General features: G+C 41.0%; 2 protein-coding genes and 1 long non-coding RNA gene across 3 annotated transcripts; 2 read left to right on the top strand and 1 right to left on the bottom strand.

The window, feature by feature from the left end:
* The first annotated feature begins 282 nt into the window (after window positions 1-282).
* Window positions 283-3,317, top strand: LOC120136312 (uncharacterized protein At5g41620-like). Its single transcript, XM_039152378.1, has 3 exons — window positions 283-875; window positions 1,543-1,668; window positions 1,780-3,317. Exons 1-3 carry the CDS (start codon window positions 531-533, stop codon window positions 3,214-3,216), a joined length of 1,908 nt encoding a protein of 635 aa, XP_039008309.1. The 5' UTR covers window positions 283-530; the 3' UTR covers window positions 3,217-3,317.
* LOC120136313 (BTB/POZ domain-containing protein POB1-like) lies at window positions 2,096-10,228 on the top strand. The gene is made up of 8 exons (XM_039152379.1): window positions 2,096-2,100; window positions 5,619-5,625; window positions 7,017-7,553; window positions 7,887-8,009; window positions 8,107-8,228; window positions 8,339-8,402; window positions 8,504-8,783; window positions 9,237-10,228. The coding sequence occupies exons 3-8, from the start codon at window positions 7,301-7,303 to the stop codon at window positions 10,048-10,050; spliced, it is 1,656 nt and encodes a 551-aa protein (XP_039008310.1). The 5' UTR covers window positions 2,096-2,100; window positions 5,619-5,625; window positions 7,017-7,300; the 3' UTR covers window positions 10,051-10,228.
* LOC120136314 lies at window positions 9,928-15,780 on the bottom strand. The gene is made up of 3 exons (XR_005517330.1): window positions 15,742-15,780; window positions 11,966-11,970; window positions 9,928-10,060 (listed from the first exon to the last, which is right to left on the bottom strand). It is a non-coding gene; the product is annotated as an uncharacterized LOC120136314 (long non-coding RNA).
* Between the last annotated feature and the right edge of the window lie 5,763 nt (window positions 15,781-21,543).

The following is a 21,543-nucleotide window of genomic DNA, read 5'->3' on the forward strand; positions in this document are numbered from 1 at the left end:
AATAATTGGTTTATTTGCCGGCATTCTAACTTTGATGAATGGATGCAATATATTTTTTGATAAAAATTTATTCAAGAATTACATTTAAAATTAATATTAATTATATACTTAAACTTACGTCGATATGTTTATATATAATAACTTGGATAATACAATATCAGGATGAACATAACAAAGAAAATAAAGTAAATCATTACATGACAAAGGGGGAAAATAGATAGTAAAAGAAACGAGGATACGATGTAGATTAGATATAGGAATGGCCTAGACTTGAGGGAATCCAAAGGCAATGAGTAAATAGATATGTCAGTCCTAAATTAAGGAACAAATTAGAAGGAGAAAGAAAACAGAGGAAGAACCGCACATGCCAAGTAGCGGTGGAAATTCGAGTCTTGGGAGGTTGAGCAAAACCTCTGAGCAGAGATGAACACAAGCGAAGAAAAGAGAGCAAATAATGTCAGTGGAATGATTGAAGAAAGAACCCACAGTTTTAAATTTTGAAAACACAGTGTGTGTGTGTGTGTACAGTGATGGAAAGAAAAGAAAAAAGTGCGCAGAGTGAAGGGGAAAATCAAGATTTCATGGCCAAAAAGTTGAAAGGCGGGATCCTGGTAGGGAAAAGAGCTGGCCCCTCTACTCCTTCACCCACTTGGAGACTTGAGTTCTCCTCTCAAAATGCCAATACCCCAGAGTTCCTCCAACTTTCCAATGGATCTTCTGTTTCCGCCAGAAAATTCTGTGCAAATCTTTGGGACCTTCACCCTCATTACTCACTTCCCACTATTCACAAAGGAGCTTCCAAGCTTCGCCTTCAACATTTTAAAGACAAAGGTTTTGATGCTGCTGCTGATCTTCCTCATACTCCCCTTGATCAGGTAGTTCATTTTTTCTCTCTAAAGTTTTAAGCTTTTGTTTAAATTTTCATTATTTGTTAAAGTAAGTAAAAGGTTTTGCTTTTTCTGGATTCTAATTGTTTAGTTGCTTTGCTGTCCATTGTCTTGGTGTTCTGTTGCTCTCTGTCTGTCTCTCTTAATTCTTTTAATTTTCTTTCTTCTGCTTGTTCTTTGCTGTGAATGCGGAAGATTTTGCCTCTTTTCGACACTAATTGTCGACATGTCTGGTTTTTCCTGTTGCTTCTGTGGGGGGCACACGTTTGGTCTAGGGTAACATGCGTTTATTTCTTCTTTATTCTCTTTAAGTTTCACTTCCAGTTGCTTTAGTCACCATTGATGCTTATTTATGGCTAGTTTGAACTGAAAAGCCATGTCTTTGTATTAATGTCGTCTTCCAAGTTGTGTACTAGCTTGATTGGTGAGTTCATTTGCTTAGATTTTGTATTTTACGTGATTCTTTTGCTTATTTTATTATCTGATTTAGACACATCGCCATTTAGTTGAAGACGATTTCTCTTCTCTGAAATCTGACTTGTCGATCTTATTCGCCATAAGGGAAAACTGGTTATTTGTGTCTACAATGTTTCCCTTGTTTGGTAAAAATGGGTGCATAGCCTTGAATTAATATTTGCCTTGACTATAATATCAGCCAGCAAGTGCAAGAAGCTTGAGGAAGCATAGTTCGGCATCACCGATGCAACACCGTCGATCAGTTGAAAGAAATGGCCGTGCTCCACAGTCTGTATCTCCAGCTAGTTGCGGAAGCTCACTGGAGGTCACCATCTATCCTCGGTCATTAAGGACACTACCTTTTAGTTTTCAGTAGAAACAAATAATTTACTGCAGCCATATCGCATAAATGGATTCATAGTTGTTTTCTTTGCAGATAGCACCTTCTGACCCAGCGGCGGCTCCATCTACTTCTTTGGATTTCAAGGGAAGGTATGAGAGATCAAGTTATAGCCTCAAGACATCAACAGAGTTGCTCAAGGTACTCAACCGAATCTGGTCTCTTGAAGAACAGCATGTATCGAACATGTCCTTGGTAAATGATCTGAAAATGGAGCTGGGTCATTCTCGGGGTCGGATCAAAGAGTTGTTGCGAGAACAGCAAACAGAAAGGCAGGAAATGAACAATTTGATGAAGCAAGTTACGGAGGATAAGTTCATTAGGAAGAACAAAGAGCAAGATAAAGTCAAAGCTGTTGTTCAGCTGGTAAGAGATGAGCTGGAAAACGAGATGAGGTTAAGAAAGCGCTCCGAAAGCATGCACCTAAAGCTAGCTCGAGAACTCTCGGAGGTAAGATCGTCTTTCACTAATGCTTTGAAAGAACTCGAGAGAGAGAGAAAAGCACGAATTCTATTGGAGAACTTGTGTGATGAGTTTGCTAGGGGAGTTAGAGAATACGAACAGGAGATGCGGTTCCTTAAGCACATGCATGAGATTGATCACGTTGATGGCGAAAAACCTGAGCGGCTAATTCTCCACATTTCAGAGGCATGGCTTGATGAGCGGATGCAAATGAAACTAGCAGAAGGTCAAACCGATCTTGCAGAAAAGAGTTCCATTGTCGACAAGTTAAGCCTCGATATAGAAACTTTTCTTGAAGCCAAACGTTCCACTGGGTCAAGGAAAAGTGATTTTAAAGGGAAATGCTCACATCAACATTCTTTAGAGTCTTTTCCATTAAAAGAGGCTGTTAGTGCCCCTCAAGGTGCAGTTGATGAAGAATATTCCAGCGATAGCGATTTGCAGTGTTATGAACCGAAGAAAACTGCCAACAGAGTTCAAAGCAAGGGGAGCTGTAAACTTCATGGGGACATTGCTTTAGTATGTCATCGTGAAGAATTAGGAAACCAAATTTTGACAAGGAAAAAGGTACAGTCTCAAGATGCCGTCAAGAGGAGTAAATCTCGCAGTTTCCGAGGTCGGTTTGACAAACAAATGGCTAGCGGAGATACTAGCCACGGTAATAAGGTGAAACAGAACGCGAGCCGTGGACTGAGCTCTAGTAACGTGCTCGATAGCTTAATCAGAAACCATTCCTTGTCCTCAGAAGGTGACAAAGTTCATCCTGAGTGTAGCTTGAGGGAAGAATCATGTGTTCAATCTGTATTCAAAGGTCGTGCTAGTCCAGTTCGACAATGGGTCTCGAAGCTGACGTCTCCCGATTTCGAGAGAACATATTCTTTTCTGAAATTGCCTCCGGGTTTTAAGGAGAACACCCTGAAAGCAAAACTACTAGAAGCAAGGTTAGAAGGGCAGCAATCTCGTGCAAAAGCCGCAAAGGGCTCAATGCATTGCAGGGTTGATGTTGGTTGAGACACTACATGTTGGAAGACACAAACTTATGTTTTTGGCCTATAATCACGGGATTAGATGTGTAACGAGAAATTAAATGATATCCCAGCGAAGAACGTTTAATCAAGTAAAATAATTAAGTTTAATCATTCATTTTTCGAACAATGTTAATATGACCGGATTTGCTAATACGCATGTATGTTAAGTATCAAATATCTCAAAAGACAAGGTTGTACGAAAAATCAGATTTATTGAATGATTAAAATATGTACGTCAAATCATATTCTTATAATTTATAAAATGGAAAGTGAATATATTTTTATACAAATATAATGTAAAGAGATGGTAATTTATACTTAATATTTTTTGTAATTTTTTTTGAATTTATAATTTTTTATTATCAAAATACAGTTATATATTTAATAAAATTTTTATAATTCAATTTTTTTATATCTACCATGTTATTTTTATTTTATTTTTATAGATAAATTATTAAAATTATATAATTATAATTTAAGTTTATTTATTTTATATATTATAATTTAAATATTATTTAAACACATAGTAAAATATGCATATTGTATTTAGGGTAGATAAGCGCACACCCTAAAATTAGAATTTTGTTATGTTTGTTATTTATTTTACTGATTGTGTCGATCTTGAAATTATGTATCGTCAACATATGTGTTCACCTAAAAAAATATTTTAGACACACTATTATAAATACATCTATTTTATCTTGTAACATCATGTCTGAAATGATTATTTATCTTCTTAAAAGTATTTGATGACAATAATACTAAACACTTAAATCTCAAATCAAACCTTTTAAAAAAAATTCTCACATCACGATTTCCTCGCAGTAGTTAAGTTAGCCGTTAAAGTTTTTTAACCGTCAGAAGCATATATGTTGCATTAAATTATTCTAAGTGTAACGAGGAAAATAAAACGATTAATAATTTTTTCCGTAATTGTCCTAGTTGTCTTATATATATTTTCTTACTCCTATTTTTGACAAAAACGATTTTGATACGAACGATTATTGTTTGTCGGTCATTTTTATTTTCCTATTCCTACTTTTTTTTCTTCTCTTCCGTTTTCTTTTTTTTCTTTGATTTTCATTATCGTATTTCTTTTATCCGTCGACCCTACTCCTAGCTAACACTTTTATTATCGGTTTGTCAATTCATGACCATCCATTCCTTGCATATGCCCTTCACCCGCCTTCATTATTTTATTTTTCTTTTTATTAGTTTCTTTTTTCTATCTATCTCCTCTCTCTTTTATTATCGGTTTGACAATTCATGACCGTCCATGTATCGAGTTTATTGTGTTGTGTTCCCTCATGATTGACTTAAAGAAGAAGATTTGAGTGTTTCATTTGTATTTAGTGATATCTCTCTAATAAAAAAAAATTTGTTGACCGTTTTTTGTTATCTTGAAATTTAATAGTTAATGTCGTCTTTTATTTTAAACTTTTTGCCGATATAATAATTGAATAAAATATTTTTTTTTAATTTGATTGACCTTTTTTTAAATCTTTATTTGTGCTTTGAAGCAGGAGCTATTATTAGTGATCACAATAATGTTGCATGGCCAAATCGTTTTATGGGAAGAACATTTAATATGGTTGCTGAGACATGGAGCCATCATTAATGATCGCAGGGAAGCCTGATGCTGTAGCAAAAGAAAGGTAGTAATTTTCTTTTCATAAAATCACTGGTATATAATTTATTCTATTAGTATATATAAAGATTCGAGTAATAAATTCAGTATTTTATTCTATTAGATCAATCTATTGTGGGTAAGAAAGGCAGTAATTAGGACTTGGTTTTGATACGATATAACTGTTTTTTTAGACGCTAGTTTTATGTTGTCTTTTTCTTTTGGCCAATAAAAATCTGTCCATCTATGTAATGTGCTGTGCACTATTGATTTAATCTAGATCGAGAACGATTATTTATCTAATTTATCTAGTCATGATTTGAGTTATATATAACTAGTTCCTTTAGACGCCGCAGTTTTATGTTTTGGTTTTAACTCCTCGCCGATATGTGTCCTCTATGTAACATAACTGTTCTTTTAAACGCCTCTAATTTTATGTTGTTGTTTTTTTCTCTTGACAGATAAAAAAGTTGTCCTCCCATGTAACGTACTGTGCACTAATTTTCTTTTAAGATAAAGTTTCTTTTTACGGCAGAAGAAAGGGATAGGGATCAGTTTTTTTTTTTATGGAATAAGCATTACAGATTTTATAATTAAATGAGAAATAAAGAATTAGTATATGATTTAAATATCGCACAATAATTTTAGAATCAAGGTTAAATTTTATCACTGAACAACAATCTGTCGATAGGAAATGATTGTTCATGAAATAAAATTAAAATTAGTTGGTAAGAAGTAGTTTAAAAGTAATTTAAAAGTTGTATAGTTTTACCTTTAGGTGAAACGGAAAAATGGATTAGTGTGGTCTTAAAAGCTAATTTGTCACATTAATTACATGCAACTTTTCACTCGGAATAAAGAACAAAATCCAACTAGATTTTCAATATCTTTAAAGTTTAATAATCCAGATTCCGGAGTTTGGCCCCAGCACCTATAAAAAGGATCGAATTCGAGCCATTAGGACCAAGTCGGTGTTAAACGGGAGCCGGGTTTTGGGTTTTGGGGGGCGGTGCTCGAAGGAGCTCTCGACACTTCAACGCTGAAAAGTGGTGTGGCTCGATTGCTACGCCTGCTAGTTCATGGATACCCCTGCCCTGCGCACGCAGGCCAAGGGTTAGCATGAGCTAGGAGACGTGGCTTGCCTCCATTTTTTTGGTATTGGGGTGAAGGGAGCTCTCTTGGGTTCTAAACTTCAACACCCCTTTCTTTAAATTTGGACCAAATTTTTATTCAATATTATGATATGTAATTTTCAAAAGAAGAGCGTTGAAATTTCTTCGATCTCCATCTTAAAGAAAGAAAATTCCATGGCCGATATTGATACATGTTAGCTTAACCTAAACCTTGGGCCAGCATCTAAGAAGGGTCCACTAAATTTGTGGGTTTTAGCTACACTTTCAGTTCAGATTCCATTAATATTGCCTTGACCCTGTTTTCTTTTTTCTGGTTCAGGAGGGTGTACGCAATCTGCTGGCTCATGGATACCTCCGCTTTTTACGGGCAAACATGAGAGGCTGCGGACTTGACTTGTCAACCTGTAGTTTATCGGAATATACGTTTTCTTCTGTATTTATAGATTCGTATGGATCTTGAAATTTCACATGAATTTTAATGAAAAATGTATTATGATATATAAATTTTATGTTTAAAATTTTAATTTAATTTAATTTTCAGCACATCATATTGATGTAAGACATACTGCATATGTCACGAGGTCCGTACAGAAATTGTGACCAATGCTCATATAGTTGTTTAAGACTGTTCTTTTATGAAAATTGTTTAATGTTTTTCATAGAAACATATATGATTCCCTGATCACTTAGTACGTAACAACTTAATTGTTAAAAACTTTATTATTATTTTACGAGACCTTAAATTCAAGCATCACGTGTGTAGGGTATGAATCTTCATCGTTAAAGGATTGTAAATCTTAGAATAAATACTATTTTATATTTACCTCAATTTTAAAAAAAATCATAAATTTTTAATAATTTGTTTTATAAATAATATTTAAATATATAATCAATTATTTGCATCACCGACAATAAATCATATAGTGTCACATTATTAAAAACATAATACAATTTTCAATTTCGTGCAATTGATGGAAATTATAAAATATTTTATTTTATTTATATAATTCCACTGAATTGGAGGAGAAATTGAGGCGAAAATACCAGGAAGCCTAACAAATGAGATGAAAAATCAAAATAAAAAAATAGTTCAAACAAATTCTTACTACAAAAAGGCTGCAAATGAGGAGCTTTCTTCAGTTTTATTACGGTTATTTACAATTTGGTTCTTAAGGCTAAACTAAATCTATCTCCTCCCTCGTTTTAGTTTGGAGAAACCTCACTTCTTAATTTCTAGGGTTTCCTTTGTTTTGCTATCTCATTTCATCTGCTTGTTGCTTTAGGTGGGGATCGCCGGATCGGAATCAATGAGAGATCAGTTGAATTCGGATCTTTTCGACCCGAGAACTGAGATGGTTTCGGAGTTTTCGCGTGCGGCCTCTAGCTCCGATGGCGACTTCGGTTTCGCTTTCAACGATAGTAATTTCTCCGACCGGCTTCTTCGGATTGAGATTATGGGTGGAGCCCCTCAGTGCCGCTCCGATGGAGAGGATTGCACCAGCATCGCCAATTGGGCTCGCGACCGTAAAAGGCGTCGAGAGGATATCAAGAAGGAAACCGGTTTGTTTATGTTTCCTTCTTATTTCTTTCTACAACTATCTCATTGCTTCTGTTTGGCTGGCTCATAAAATCATAGAAACTAGAGATGTGAAACCTACTAATTTAATTTGTGAAAGCGATTCTTTGTGGACTTGAGTTGGTGAAGAGAAGAAATTTATCAATTGGAAATTTTGTAAAGAAAATATTGTGCTAAATTGCTATGTTCCTAAATTTGACTCACATTCTGTATAATTTTGTGCTGTCTTGGAATCCTTGTGATTATATATTTTTATAAGAATGCAGCTCGTTTCGTGTTGTAGACTGAGTTTTAACGCGTTTTATTTTCTTTTCCAGTTTTGGATCTTAGTTTATGTCCTGAGGAGCAGATTTTAAATGACAACCAACCTGATATGGATGATGGTGGCTGTGAGAATCAAGATGAGGAGCCAATGGCAATGGTTGAAGAAACGCAATCAGGTTTTGTTGTTGTTTAGACTTCAGACAACATACAATTTGGTTCATTTACTACCCTTTCCCGTGGTACACATTCTGATCTTGCTTTGAACTTTTGTAGGTGGTGAGGATGCTAATAGCAATGAATCAAACTGGAGCATGGATTGTTCTACAGTTCTGAGGGTTAAAACCTTGCATATCAGTTCTCCCATTTTAGCAGCAAAAAGTCCATTCTTTTACAAGGTAAGAGATTGTTGTTGTTTCAAGAATGCAAATGAGTTTGCAATAATATTTCTCCCCCTTTTCTTTGTTAATAATTACTTTTCTTTTACTTGTTTATTGATAAATTGTAGCTTTTCTCAAATGGGATGAGGGAGTCGGAGCAGCGGCACGTAACCTTAAGAATCAATGCCTCTGGTATGCATACTCTTCGGGTTATGGTTATTGGTTATGTTTCTTATTCAAACAAGTGTGAGCAGGCTAAGTTAAATGACAAAGTTTTACATTATCATGTACAGAGGAAGCTGCTCTCATGGAGCTTTTAAATTTTATGTATAGCACCAACCTATCCGTCACCACAGCTCCCGAATTGCTTGATGTGCTGATGGCTGCTGACAAATTTGAGGTTGCCTCTTGTATGAGATACTGCAGCAGGCTATTGCGCAATATACCTATGACACCAGAGTCATCTCTGCTTTACTTGGATCTTCCATCGAGTGTATTAATGGCTGATGCTGTCCAACCATTGACAGATGCTGCAAAGCAGTATCTCGCTGCCCGATACAAAGACATTACCAAGTAAGTTCATGTTCTCCACTCGAGACCTTTTTTTTCCTTATTCTGACATGAAATTGATAGTTCTATTAGTATTGTATTGTGATGTGATTACATACCACATCTAGTTTGAATTGCCAATAATACTACGGTTTCCAGTCTTCAACTTACATAGTCCTAGCAGTATTCTTTTGAGCTCCTCGGATCTATACGATCTGAAATTTTGCATTATTAAAATGGACAACTGGCTTTAATGTTATTTTTCAAAAAGAAATTTTTTGAAGGTTTAATGCTATATTCTTGGGAAAACTTAATGATAAATTGAAAGGTAATGTTAATGACAACAGAACAGTCCAAGCAGTGTAAATTTAGTTCTCCTCTCTCTCTCTCTCTCTCTCACACCCTTTATGCCATATTCAAAGTAGAAATCATGCATATTTAAATGCTTATTTATTCTTCTGGAGCACATTTTATCAGGTTCCAAGAAGAGGTAATGGCTTTGCCACTAGCTGGGATTGAGGCAATACTGTCCAGTGATGATCTGCAAATAGCGTCTGAAGATGCGGTGTATGACTTTGTGTTGAAGTGGGCTAGGGCTCAGTATCCAAAATTGGAAGATCGTAGGGAAGTGCTCGGTTCTCGCCTTGCACGCTTCATTCGCTTCCCTTATATGACATGCCGGAAACTTAAGAAGGTGTTAACAAGTAATGATTTTGATCATGAGGTTTCATCAAAGCTTGTGCTCGAGGCCCTCTTTTTCAAGGCCGAAGCCCCACACAAAAAACGAAGCTTGGTCGCAGAGGAGTCTGCCAGCTTGAACCGTCGCTTTATCGAGCGAGCTTACAAGTATCGACCTGTTAAGGTGGTGGAATTTGAACTCCCCCGTCAGCAATGCGTCGTATACCTGGACTTAAAAAGAGAAGAGTGTGCAAATTTATTCCCATCTGGACGGGTTTATTCTCAGGCTTTCCACCTGGGTGGACAAGGTTTCTTCCTGTCAGCCCATTGCAACATGGACCAGCAGAGCTCTTTCCATTGCTTCGGGTTGTTTTTAGGGATGCAGGAAAAGGGTTCAGTTAGTTTCGCAGTGGACTATGAATTTGCAGCGAGGACAAAGCCAACAGAGGAGTTTGTTAGCAAATACAAAGGCAACTACACATTCACCGGCGGCAAGGCAGTTGGGTATAGGAATTTATTTGCTATACCTTGGACTTCTTTCATGGCTGAAGACAGTCTTTACTTCATAAATGGTATTCTCCATCTTAGGGCTGAGTTAACCATCAGGCACTAACCAACTCCTGCTTGTTCGATCGAGTTCTGCCCACTAACCCTTTGTTGTTTTTGTTTCTCCGCTCAGATCGTGAGAAAAAGATAGAATGTAAAAGTAAATGGATAGACTTTCCTCCCATGTTGACGAGTTTGTATGGATTTGGAAGTGGATTAACAATCTACGTCAATTTAGTTTTCTATATGTAGGTACTTATTTTGAGATGCTTTTAGTTGTGTTGGAAGCCGATGGTAAAGATTTTGTTAGGTAAGCATGTTCTGCAGAAGACCCTCATTGGTTATCACGGCCCGACACTCGCCATTGTTTGTCAAGGTCATGCATACGACAAAATTAAAGTAGGAAACGTCCGGTGACCACAACTAAAACAAATAAAAACTAAAAGAACCAACAGAAATACAAACGGAAACTGGCAATAACTCTCAGCAAAGAGAGTGGAATCTTATTTATGTACACCAGACTCGAAAACAAGAAAGAGAAAGTTATAGGCGAAAGGACGGGCGGTGGCAAGCCAAAGCCACAACCGTTGCCCTTTGACGAAGCAAAACCTGTGAAAAAAACGCCCACTGAGAGAATGATAATCACATCAGTCTTCTTTTCCATTTTAAAATGCATGCTTAAATGAAAGATGAAATGAAAACAAAAGGTCATAATTAATAGGCCTGATCAAAAGTTTCATAAATTAATCAAATTCATTCGAATTTAAAATTTGATAATAAACGTTTTAAAATTCAGATTCAATTGTTGTTAAAATAACCGAAATGAAAGTATTTTTAAGTTTAGTGACTAAAAGAAATTCAGTGAAGTAATTTATTTATTTATTTTAATAAGCAGAGGTAGCAAACAAAGCTAATTAAAGAAAGCCGAAGAACAAAGGGAAAGGAGGAAAGAATAGGAAGAGAGGAAGGACTGAAGCTGAATACGATAAATGAGAGTTGATCTACAAAACAAACGGCCAAGAGTATGCTCTGGTCGTCTGCATGCTGGGCGATGGCCAATGTAAAGCCACATGCATTGTCGGAATCAAGCGGCTTTGCCACATCCCCAGCAAGTTGCACAAAAGGGCCTGGATCAATGCTGGCGACGTTGTCCTTGTGGGACTTGGGGACTATCAAGATGATAAAACAGACATTATCATGAAATACATTCCCGGTGACGCTCAGTGTCTTCCAGCTGATGGCCAAATCCCCAAGGAAGTCAAGTTGTATGAAGGGGTTGACGGGGAAGATGCGGATGAATGATCATACTGCCATGTGCCAATGACTGTATTGAGTTTGAGGACTAATAGATAGGCTCTAAAGCGTTATGCTTTATGTGTATGTTAATGGTAGTGTTTGCTCGCAAAGTAGTACCTTATTGGCCAAGAGGATACTTGATGCAGGGGGATCCGAGACAGATGATGCTGAGCTGTCAGATTGCACGTTGATGGCGCTGAGATACCATGAGTTGGCAGATCAGCGCAAAGGCGGGAATTGATTGTGACATGTTCCTCATTGGGGTCGTTTTGAGTATGTTTCAGTCTTTTGGCCATAACTTTGGCTACAGGTGTCAGAATCGCGCATAAGACCCCAATCCGGAAAGCTCTTTTCGACGTGCACGCTCTCCACGAGCTACGCTCCATGTGGCCTTTTTTCAACCTCAAATTCTGCCGTTTTCCCCTCCGAATCACTAGATTTAGTTATTTTTTACTATTTATGGTAATATTTCGATTGTTAATTAGGAAGTCAATTTAAATCCGATTTAGGCCGGTTTTTTGGGAGATTGCTTATTTTATTTCGAATTTCAATTTAGAGTGATTTTCGGGATTTTGCTACTTTTGGCAAAATTCGAATAAAGACGATTTGTTTGCTATAACAGTCCGGCTTGTGGACTGCTTTTTGATAGTTTTTGATTTTATAATATTTTATTAAACCCTAGAGACTTTTTCTCTGGTTTTTGGGTGAATTTTCTCTTGTGAATCGTCTGTCGGAGCTAGCCTACAGGATAATCACTATTCTGTCTGGCGTCAGTTGGTGTCAGAGCTTCAACATCTTCTTGGGAAATTTCACCAGTTTCAATGGCTGGAGGTCGTGGTCGTGGTCGTCGTGAGCAGGTTCCGAATGAGGAAGCCCAACGCCGTGATCGCAGCGTTCAGGATGTGATGATTGCGGATTTGCAGAGGCAAGTCGCAGAATTAACCCAGCGCCTGGCGGCGCAGGATTTCGAGGATCGTGAGGCCTCTGATCACGATACCAATTCCACTTTCGAAAACCCATATCACAATCGCGCAGGGTTTCGGGGCGCAGGATTTTGGGAGCACCGTGGTCGGGAGGAGCGTCATGGAGACCTCGGTTTTCGGGTCGATCTCCCTGAGTTTTCTGGTACGTTACAGGCCGAGGGATTCGTGGATTGGATTAATGAAGTGGAGCGTATTTTTGAATATAAGGAAGTCCCCGATCGTGTGAAAGTGAAACTGATCGCCATCAAACTCAAGGGCAGAGCATCTGCGTGGTGGGAACAGTTACGACGTTCACGAGAAAGACAGGGCAAAGCCAAGATCACTGATTGGGAGAAGATGAAAAAGAAGATGAAGGGCCACTTCCTTCCCTTCGGCTACACGCAAACCTTATTTCAGCGACTTCATGCGTTGAGGCAGGGCGCGCGATCAGTCGATGATTACACGGAGGAGTTTTACCAATTGGTCGCCCGGAACGATTTATCTGAGACGGAGGAGCAGATGGTGGCGCGATATTTGGGGGGTTTACGCCAGCCCTTGCAAGATGTCCTCAGCTTTCATTCATTGTGGAGTTTTCGGAAGCATACCAGCGTGCACTTGCTGTTGAAAAACAGCAAAACAGGAGACCAGTGATCAGGAGCGATCACAACAGTCGACCAGTTCGCCCTCAAGAGTCCCGTCCTGCTCAGCAGCCACCGCAGGGTAATTCTAACCCTACAATTAGATGTTTTCGTTGTGGTGAACAAGGGCATAGGGCGACTGATTGCAGGAAGCCTGCTAGTCAAAAGGGCAAAAATTTGTTGATTGAGGAAAACGTGGAAGACGAGACTGAGGATTGGCGAACCCGTGTATGACGATGATGAGACTGATGATGTGCTGTATGGAGATGGTCATGAGACTCTGGTCGTTCGCAAGAGTCTACTTACCCCCAAGGGCGATTCAGGGGACGATTGGTTGAGAACCAATATTTTCCACACGACTTGCACAGTTGCAGATAAAGTCTGCAAAATGATCATTGACAGCGGCAGTTGTGAGAATGTAGTGTCCGAGGAGGTTGTCCAGAAATTGCAGTTGAAGACGGACCGTCATCCTAAGCCATACAAGTTGTCATGGCTAAATAAAGACAGTGAGGTAACAGTTGATAGGCGATGCCTCGTGTCTTTTTCAATTGGTAGAAAATATTTTGATAATGCCTGGTGTGATGTTGTGTCTATGGATGCGTGTCATATATTGTGGGTCGACCTTGGCAGTATGATCGCAGTGTCATTCATGATGGACGGAAGAATACATATTCCCTTAGCATCAAGGGAAAAAAGATTGTGTTGGCACCCCGGCGGGAAGGACTTACTCCTACCCCAGTAACCCATAATACTAATCTGCTTTCTATGTCCAGGTTTTTAGATGAGATTGAGCATGGCGACGTGGTCTATGCCTTGCTACCTTGCGAGAACAATGCAGTAGACGTGGATACAGATTTACCAGTAGAGGTGCAGTGGTTGCTAGAAGAATTCTCTAACTTGATGCCAGAGGATCTTCCTCCTGGACTACCACCTATGAGGGATATTCAGCATCAAATTGACCTTGTTCCTGGGTCAAGTTTGCCAAATCGACCAGCATATCGCCTCAGTCCCAAGCAGGCCGAAGAGTTGCAGCGACAGGTGAAAGAGTTGTTGGAGAGGGGCTATATCCGAGAGAGTATGAGCCCCATGTGCAGTCCCTGCTCTGTTAGTGCCAAAGAAAGATGGTTCTTGGCGTATGTGTGTTGACAGCCGAGCGATCAACAGAATTACAGTGAAATACCGGTTTCCAATTCCCCGTCTAGATGATATGTTGGATCAGCTATCTGGTTCTAAGATCTTCTCAAAAATTGACCTTAAGAGCGGTTACCACCAAATCAGAATAAGGCCTGGAGATGAGTGGAAGACGGCGTTTAAAACGCCACAAGGGTTGTATGAGTGGATGGTCATGCCTTTTGGGTTATCCAATGCGCCCAGTACATTCATGAGATTTATGCATCAGGTCTTGCGGCCTTTTATGGGGAAATTTGTTGTAGTTTACTTCGATGATATCCTCGTTTATAGTCCGACATGGACTTCACACTTCGATCACCTCCGTGCTGTTTTTGAGATGCTGAAAACGGAGTGCTTGTTTGTCAATCAAAAGAAGTGTTCTTTCTTCACTACTTCTGTGACTTTTCTTGGTTTTGTTGTGTCTACTGATGGTATTCATGCAGATCAGTCAAAGATAGATGCAGTCTTGGAGTGGCCCAGACCAAGAACCTTACATGACATCCGAAGTTTCCATGGCTTGGCGTCTTTTTACCGTCGATTCATTAGAAATTTCAGTACTCTGATCGCCCCTATCACAGAGTGCCTCAAGGGGCGTGATTTCCAGTGGTCTGAGGAGGCAGAGGCCAGTTTTCAACTGGTCAAGCAGAAGATGACCGAGGCTCCAGTTTTGGCACTTCCAGATTTTGACAAAGTGTTCGAGGTAAATTGTGATGCATCTGGTGTTGGCATTGGTGGTGTTCTGAGTCAGGCAGGTCATCCGGTTGCTTTTTTCAGTGAGAAGCTATCGGGATCAAAGAAAAATTATTCCACTTATGATCTGGAGTTCTATGCCATAGTTCAGTCCCTGAAGCATTGGCGTCACTACCTAGTACAGAAGGAGTTTATTCTGTTTACCGATCATGAGGCCTTGAAGTACATCAATGGCCAACACAAGCTGAGTAGACGTCATGCCAAGTGGGTAGCATACTTGCAAGAATTCACTTTTACGCTGAGGCACCAAGCAGGGAGTTTGAACCGCGTCGCAGATGCCCTGAGCCGTCGTACCTTACTTCTCACCACCATGAGTACTAAAGTTGCAGGATTTGAGACGTTCACAGATATGTATGCAGCTGATCCTTCCTTTGGAAGGATATTTCAGGAGGTAACTGAGGGTCACCGTCATGATTTTGTTTTGCATAATGGGTATCTGTTTCGTGGATTACAATTGTGCATTCCAGATTGTTCATTGAGGCAGCAAATTATAAGTGAACTCCATAATGAGGGACACTTTGGCCGAGATAAGACATTGGCCCTTATCTCTTCTGAATTTTATTGGCCCAAGTTGACTAGTGATGTGGCCCATTATGTGGACCGTTGTTATGTGTTCCAGCGGTCTAAGGGAGTTCTCACCAATGCGGGATTGTACACTCCCTTACCTGTTCCTGAAGCTCCTTGGTTCGATGTCAGCATGGATTTTGTACTAGGCTTACCCCGCACCCAAAGGGCCTCTGATTCTATCTTTGTTGTGGTTGACAGGTTTTCCAAGATGGCTCATTTTGTAGCCTGCAGAAAGACTATGGATGCTGGCCGGATTGCCCATCTCTATTTCAAGGAGATTGTGCGTTTACATGGTGTTCCTCGATCCATCACTTCAGATCGTGATACTAAGTTCATCAATCATTTCTGGAAGAGCCTGTGGGGGAAACTGGGAACGCAGTTGAATTTCAGTAGCGCCTACCACCCCTAGACGGATGGCCAGACTGAGGTGGTGAACCGAAGTTTGGGAAACCTTTTAAGGTGTTTGGCAGGAACGAAGCCGAAGCAGTGGGATTTGGCATTGCCTCAGGCAGAATTTGCCTACAACAGATCAAAAAACAGAACCACAGGTTTAAGCCCATTTGAGATTGTCTATGGTCAGAACCCATCCGGGGTGTTGGACTTAGCCCCTATTCCACGTATAGGACGTTTCAGTCCTAAAGCAGATGAGATGGCAAAATATCTTCGGGGTATCCATGAGCAGGTGAAACAGACCATTCATGAGAGCAATACCAAGTACAAGACTCGGGTTGACAATCATCGTCGTCAGGTACTTTTGATGTTGGTGATTTTGTTTGGGCTGTATTAACTCGTGATCGTTTTCCTGTTGGTGAGTATAATAAGCTTAAGGATCGAAAGATTGGACCTTGTGAGGTCGTGTAGAAGATCAATGATAATGCTTACAGGTTGCGACTTCCCAGTCACTTGAAGACTTATGATGTCTTTAATGTGAAGCACCTGAGTCATTGTTTTGTGGATCCTGATGACACTACTCTGAACTCGAGGACGAGTTCTTTCCAACCCGGGGTGACTGATGCAGGGGGATCCGAGACAGATGATGCTGAGCTGTCAGATTGCACGTTGATGGCGCTGAGATACCATGAGTTGGCAGATCAGCGCAAAGGCGGGAATTGATTGTGACATGTTCCTCATTGGGGTCGTTTTGAGTATGTTTCAGTCTTTTGGCCATAACTTTGGCTACAGGTGTCAGAATCGCGCATAAGACCCCAATCCGGAAAGCTCTTTTCGACGCGCACGCTCTCCACGAGCTACGCTCCATGTGGCCTTTTTTTTCACCTCAAATTCTGCCGTTTTCCCCTCCGAATCACTAGATTTAATTATTTTTTACTATTTATGGTAATATTTCGATTGTTAATTAGGAAGTCAATTTAAATCCGATTTAGGCCGGATTTTTGGGAGATTGCTTATTTTATTTCGAATTTCAATTTAGAGTGATTTTCGGGATATTGCTATTTTTGGCAAAATTCGAATAAAGACGATTTGTTTGCTATAACAGTCCGGCTTGTGGACTGCTTTTTGATAGTTTTTGATTTTATAATATTTTATTAAACCCTAGAGACTTTTTCTCTGGTTTTTGGGTGAATTTTCTCTTGTGAATCGTCTGTCGGAGCTAGCCTACAGGATAATCACTATTCTGTCTGGCGTCAGTTGGTGTCAGAGCTTCAACATCTTCTTGGGAAATTTCACCAGTTTCAATGGCTGGAGGTCGTGGTCGTGGTCGTCGTGAGCAGGTTCCGAATGAGGAAGCCCAACGCCGTGATCGCAGCGTTCAGGATGTGATGATTGCGGATTTGCATAGGCAAGTCGCAGAATTAACCCAGCGCCTGACGGCGCAGGATTTCGAGGATCGTGAGGCCTCTGATCACGATACCAATTCCACTTTCGAAAACCCATATCACAATCGCGCAGGATTTCGGGGCGCAGGATTTCGGGAGCACCGTGGTCGGGAGGAGCGTCATGGAGACCTCGATTTTCGGGTCGATCTCCTTGAGTTTTCTGGTACGTTACAGGCCGAGGGATTCGTGGATTGGATTAATGAAGTGGAGCGTATTTTTGAATATAAGAAAGTCCCCGATTGTGTGAAAGTGAAACTGATCGCCATCAAACTCAAGGGCAGAGCATCTGCGTGGTGGGAACAGTTACGACGTTCACGAGAAAGACAGGGCAAAGCCAAGATCACTGATTGGGAGAAGATGAAAAAGAAGATGAAGGGCCACTTCCTTCCCTTCGGCTACACGCAAACCTTATTTCAGCGACTTCATGCGTTGAGGCAGGGCGCGCGATCAGTCGATGATTACACGGAGGAGTTTTACCAATTGGTCGCCCGGAACGATTTATCTGAGACGGAGGAGCAGATGGTGGCGCGATATTTGGGGGGTTTACGCCAGCCCTTGCAAGATGTCCTCAGCCTTCATTCATTGTGGAGTGTTTCGGAAGCATACCAGCGTGCACTTGCTGTTGAAAAACAGCAAAACAGGAGACCAGTGATCAGGAGCGATCACAACAGTCGACCAGTTCGCCCTCAAGAGTCCCGTCCTGCTCAGCAGCCACCGCAGGGTAATTCTAACCCTACTATTAGATGTTTTCGTTGTGGTGAACAAGGGCATAGGGCGACTGATTGCAGGAAGCCTGCTAGTCAAAAGGGCAAAAATTTGTTGATTGAGGAAAACGTGGAAGACGAGACTGAGGAGATTGGCGAACCCGTGTATGACGATGATGAGACTGATGATGTGCTGTATGGAGATGGTCATGAGACTCTGGTCGTTCGCAAGAGTCTACTTACCCCCAAGGGCGATTCAGGGGACGATTGGTTGAGAACCAATATTTTCCACACGACTTGCACAGTTGCAGATAAAGTCTGCAAAATGATCATTGACAGCGGCAGTTGTGAGAATGTAGTGCCCGAGGAGGTTGTTCAGAAATTGCAGTTGAAGACGGACCGTCATCCTAAGCCATACAAGTTGTCATGGCTAAATAAAGACAGTGAGGTAACAGTTGATAGGCGATGCCTCGTGTCTTTTTCAATTGGTAGAAAATATTTTGATAATGCCTGGTGTGATGTTGTGTCTATGGATGCGTGTCATATATTGTTGGGTCGACCTTGGCAGTATGATCGCAGTGTCATTCATGATGGACGGAAGAATACATATTCCCTTAGCATCAAGGGAAAAAAGATTGTGTTGGCACCCCGGCGGGAAGGACTTACTCCTACCCCAGTAACCCATAATACTAATCTGCTTTCTATGTCCAGGTTTTTAGATGAGATTGAGCATGGCGACGTGGTCTATGCCTTGCTACCTTGCGAGAACAATGCAGTAGACGTGGATACAGATTTACCAGTAGAGGTGCAGCGGTTGCTAGAAGAATTCTCTAACTTGATGCCAGAGGATCTTCCTCCTGGACTACCACCTATGAGGGATATTCAGCATCAAATTGACCTTGTTCCTGGGTCAAGTTTGCCAAATCGACCAGCATATCGCCTCAGTCCCAAGGAGGCCGAAGAGTTGCAGCGACAGGTGGAAGAGTTGTTGGAGAGGGGCTATATCCGAGAGAGTATGAGCCCATGTGCAGTCCCTGCTCTGTTAGTGCCAAAGAAAGATGGTTCTTGGCGTATGTGTGTTGACAGCCGAGCGATCAACAGAATTACAGTGAAGTACCGGTTTCCAATTCCCCGTCTAGATGATATGTTGGATCAGCTATCTGGTTCTAAGATCTTCTCAAAAATTGACCTTAAGAGCGGTTACCACCAAATCAGAATAAGGCCTGGAGATGAGTGGAAGACGGCGTTTAAAACGCCACAAGGGTTGTATGAGTGGATGGTCATGCCTTTTGGGTTATCCAATGCGCCCAGTACATTCATGAGATTTATGCATCAGGTCTTGCGGCCTTTTATGGGGAAATTTGTTGTAGTTTACTTCGATGATATCCTCGTTTATAGTCCGACATGGACTTCACACTTCGATCACCTCCGTGCTGTTTTTGAGATGCTGAAAACGGAGTGCTTGTTTGTCAATCAAAAGAAGTGTTCTTTCTTCACTACTTCTGTGACTTTTCTTAGTTTTGTTGTGTCTACTGATGGTGTTCATGCAGATCAGTCAAAGATAGATGCAGTCTTGGAGTGGCCCAGACCAAGAACCTTACATGACATCCGAAGTTTCTATGGCTTGGCGTCTTTTTACCGTCGATTCATTAGAAATTTCAGTACTTTGATCGCCCCTATCACAGAGTGCCTCAAGGGGCGTGATTTCCAGTGGTCTGAGGAGGCAGAGGCCAGTTTTCAACTGGTCAAGCAGAAGATGACCGAGGCTCCAGTTTTGGCACTTCCAGATTTTGACAAAGTGTTCGAGGTAAATTGTGATGCATCTGGCGTTGGCATTGGTGGTGTTCTGAGTCAGGCAGGTCATCCGGTTGCTTTTTTCAGTGAGAAGCTATCGGGATCAAAGAAAAATTATTCCACTTATGATCTGGAGTTCTATGCCATAGTTCAGTCCCTGAAGCATTGGCGTCACTACCTAGTACAGAAGGAGTTTATTCTGTTTACCGATCATGAGGCCTTGAAGTACATCAATGGCCAACACAAGCTGAGTAGACGTCATGCCAAGTGGGTAGCATACTTGCAAGAATTCACTTTTACGCTGAGGCACCAAGCAGGGAGTTTGAACCGCGTCGCAGATGCCCTGAGCCGTCGTACCTTACTTCTCACCACCATGAATACTAAAGTTGCAGGATTTGAGACGTTCACAGATATGTATGCAGCTGATCCTTCCTTTGGAATGATATTTCAGGAGGTAACTGAGGGTCACCGTCATGATTTTGTTTTGCATAATGGGTATCTGTTTCGTGGATTACAATTGTGCATTCCAGATTGTTCATTGAGGCAGCAAATTATAAGTGAACTCCATAATGAGGGACACTTTGGCCGAGATAAGACATTGGCCCTTATCTCTTCTGAATTTTATTGGCCCAAGTTGACTAGTGATGTGGCCCATTATGTGGACCGTTGTTATGTGTTCCATCGGTCTAAGGGAGTTCTCACCAATGCGGGATTGTACACTCCCTTACCTGTTCCTGAAGCTCCTTGGTTCGATGTCAGCATGGATTTTGTACTAGGCTTACCCCGCACCCAAAGGGCCTCTGATTCTATCTTTGTTGTGGTTGACAGGTTTTCCAAGATGGCTCATTTTCTAGCCTGCAGAAAGACTATGGATGCTGGCCGGATTGCCCATCTCTATTTCAAGGAGATTGTGCGTTTTACATGGTGTTCCTCGATCCATCACTTCAGATCGTGATACTAAGTTCATCAATCATTTCTGGAAGAGCCTGTGGGGGAAACTGGGAACGCAGTTGAATTTCAGTAGCGCCTACCACCCCTAGACGGATGGCCAGACTGAGGTGGTGAACCGAAGTTTGGGAAACCTTTTAAGGTGTTTGGCAGGAACGAAGCCGAAGCAGTGGGATTTGGCATTGCCTCAGGCAGAATTTGCCTACAACAGATCAAAAAAACAGAACCACAGGTTTAAGCCCATTTGACATTGTCTATGGTCAGAACCCATCCGGGGTGTTGGACTTAGCCCCTATTCCACGTATAGGACGTTTCAGTCCTAAAACAGATGAGATGGCAAAATATCTTCGGGGTATCCATGAGCAGGTGAAACAGACCATTCATGAGAGCAATACCAAGTACAAGACTCGGGTTGACAATCATCGTCGTCAGGTACTTTTTGATGTTGGTGATTTTGTTTGGGCTGTATTAACTCGTGATCGTTTTCCTGTTGGTGAGTATAATAAGCTTAAGGATCGAAAGATTGGACCTTGTGAGGTCGTGTAGAAGATCAATGATAATGCTTACAGGTTGCGACTTCCCAGTCACTTGAAGACTTATGATGTCTTTAATGTGAAGCACCTGAGTCATTGTTTTGTGGATCCTGATGACACTACTCTGAACTCGAGGACGAGTTCTTTCCAACCCGGGGTGACTGATGCAGGGGGATCCGAGACAGATGATGCTGAGCTGTCAGATTGCACGTTGATGGCGCTGAGATACCATGAGTTGGCAGATCAGCGCAAAGGCGGGAATTGATTGTGACATGTTCCTCATTGGGGTCGTTTTGAGTATGTTTCAGTCTTTTGGCCATAACTTTGGCTACAGGTGTCAGAATCGCGCATAAGACCCCAATC

Source organism: Hibiscus syriacus, unplaced genomic scaffold (assembly GCF_006381635.1).
Source record: "Hibiscus syriacus cultivar Baekdansim isolate YM2019G1 unplaced genomic scaffold, ASM638163v2 tig00110622_pilon, whole genome shotgun sequence".
Lineage (NCBI taxonomy): Eukaryota > Viridiplantae > Streptophyta > Magnoliopsida > Malvales > Malvaceae > Hibiscus > Hibiscus syriacus.

Coding starts and splice junctions, on each gene's coding strand:
- LOC120136312 (XM_039152378.1), top strand. CDS start 531: ATGGAAAGAAAAGAAAAAAGTGCGCAGAGTGAAGGGGAAAATCAAGAT. Junction 876..1,542: donor CTCATACTCCCCTTGATCAG/GTAGTTCATTTT, acceptor CTATAATATCAG/CCAGCAAGTGCAAGAAGCTT. Junction 1,669..1,779: donor GTTGCGGAAGCTCACTGGAG/GTCACCATCTAT, acceptor TTTTCTTTGCAG/ATAGCACCTTCTGACCCAGC.
- LOC120136313 (XM_039152379.1), top strand. CDS start 7,301: ATGAGAGATCAGTTGAATTCGGATCTTTTCGACCCGAGAACTGAGATG. Junction 8,010..8,106: donor GGTTGAAGAAACGCAATCAG/GTTTTGTTGTTG, acceptor GAACTTTTGTAG/GTGGTGAGGATGCTAATAGC. Junction 8,403..8,503: donor CTTAAGAATCAATGCCTCTG/GTATGCATACTC, acceptor TATCATGTACAG/AGGAAGCTGCTCTCATGGAG.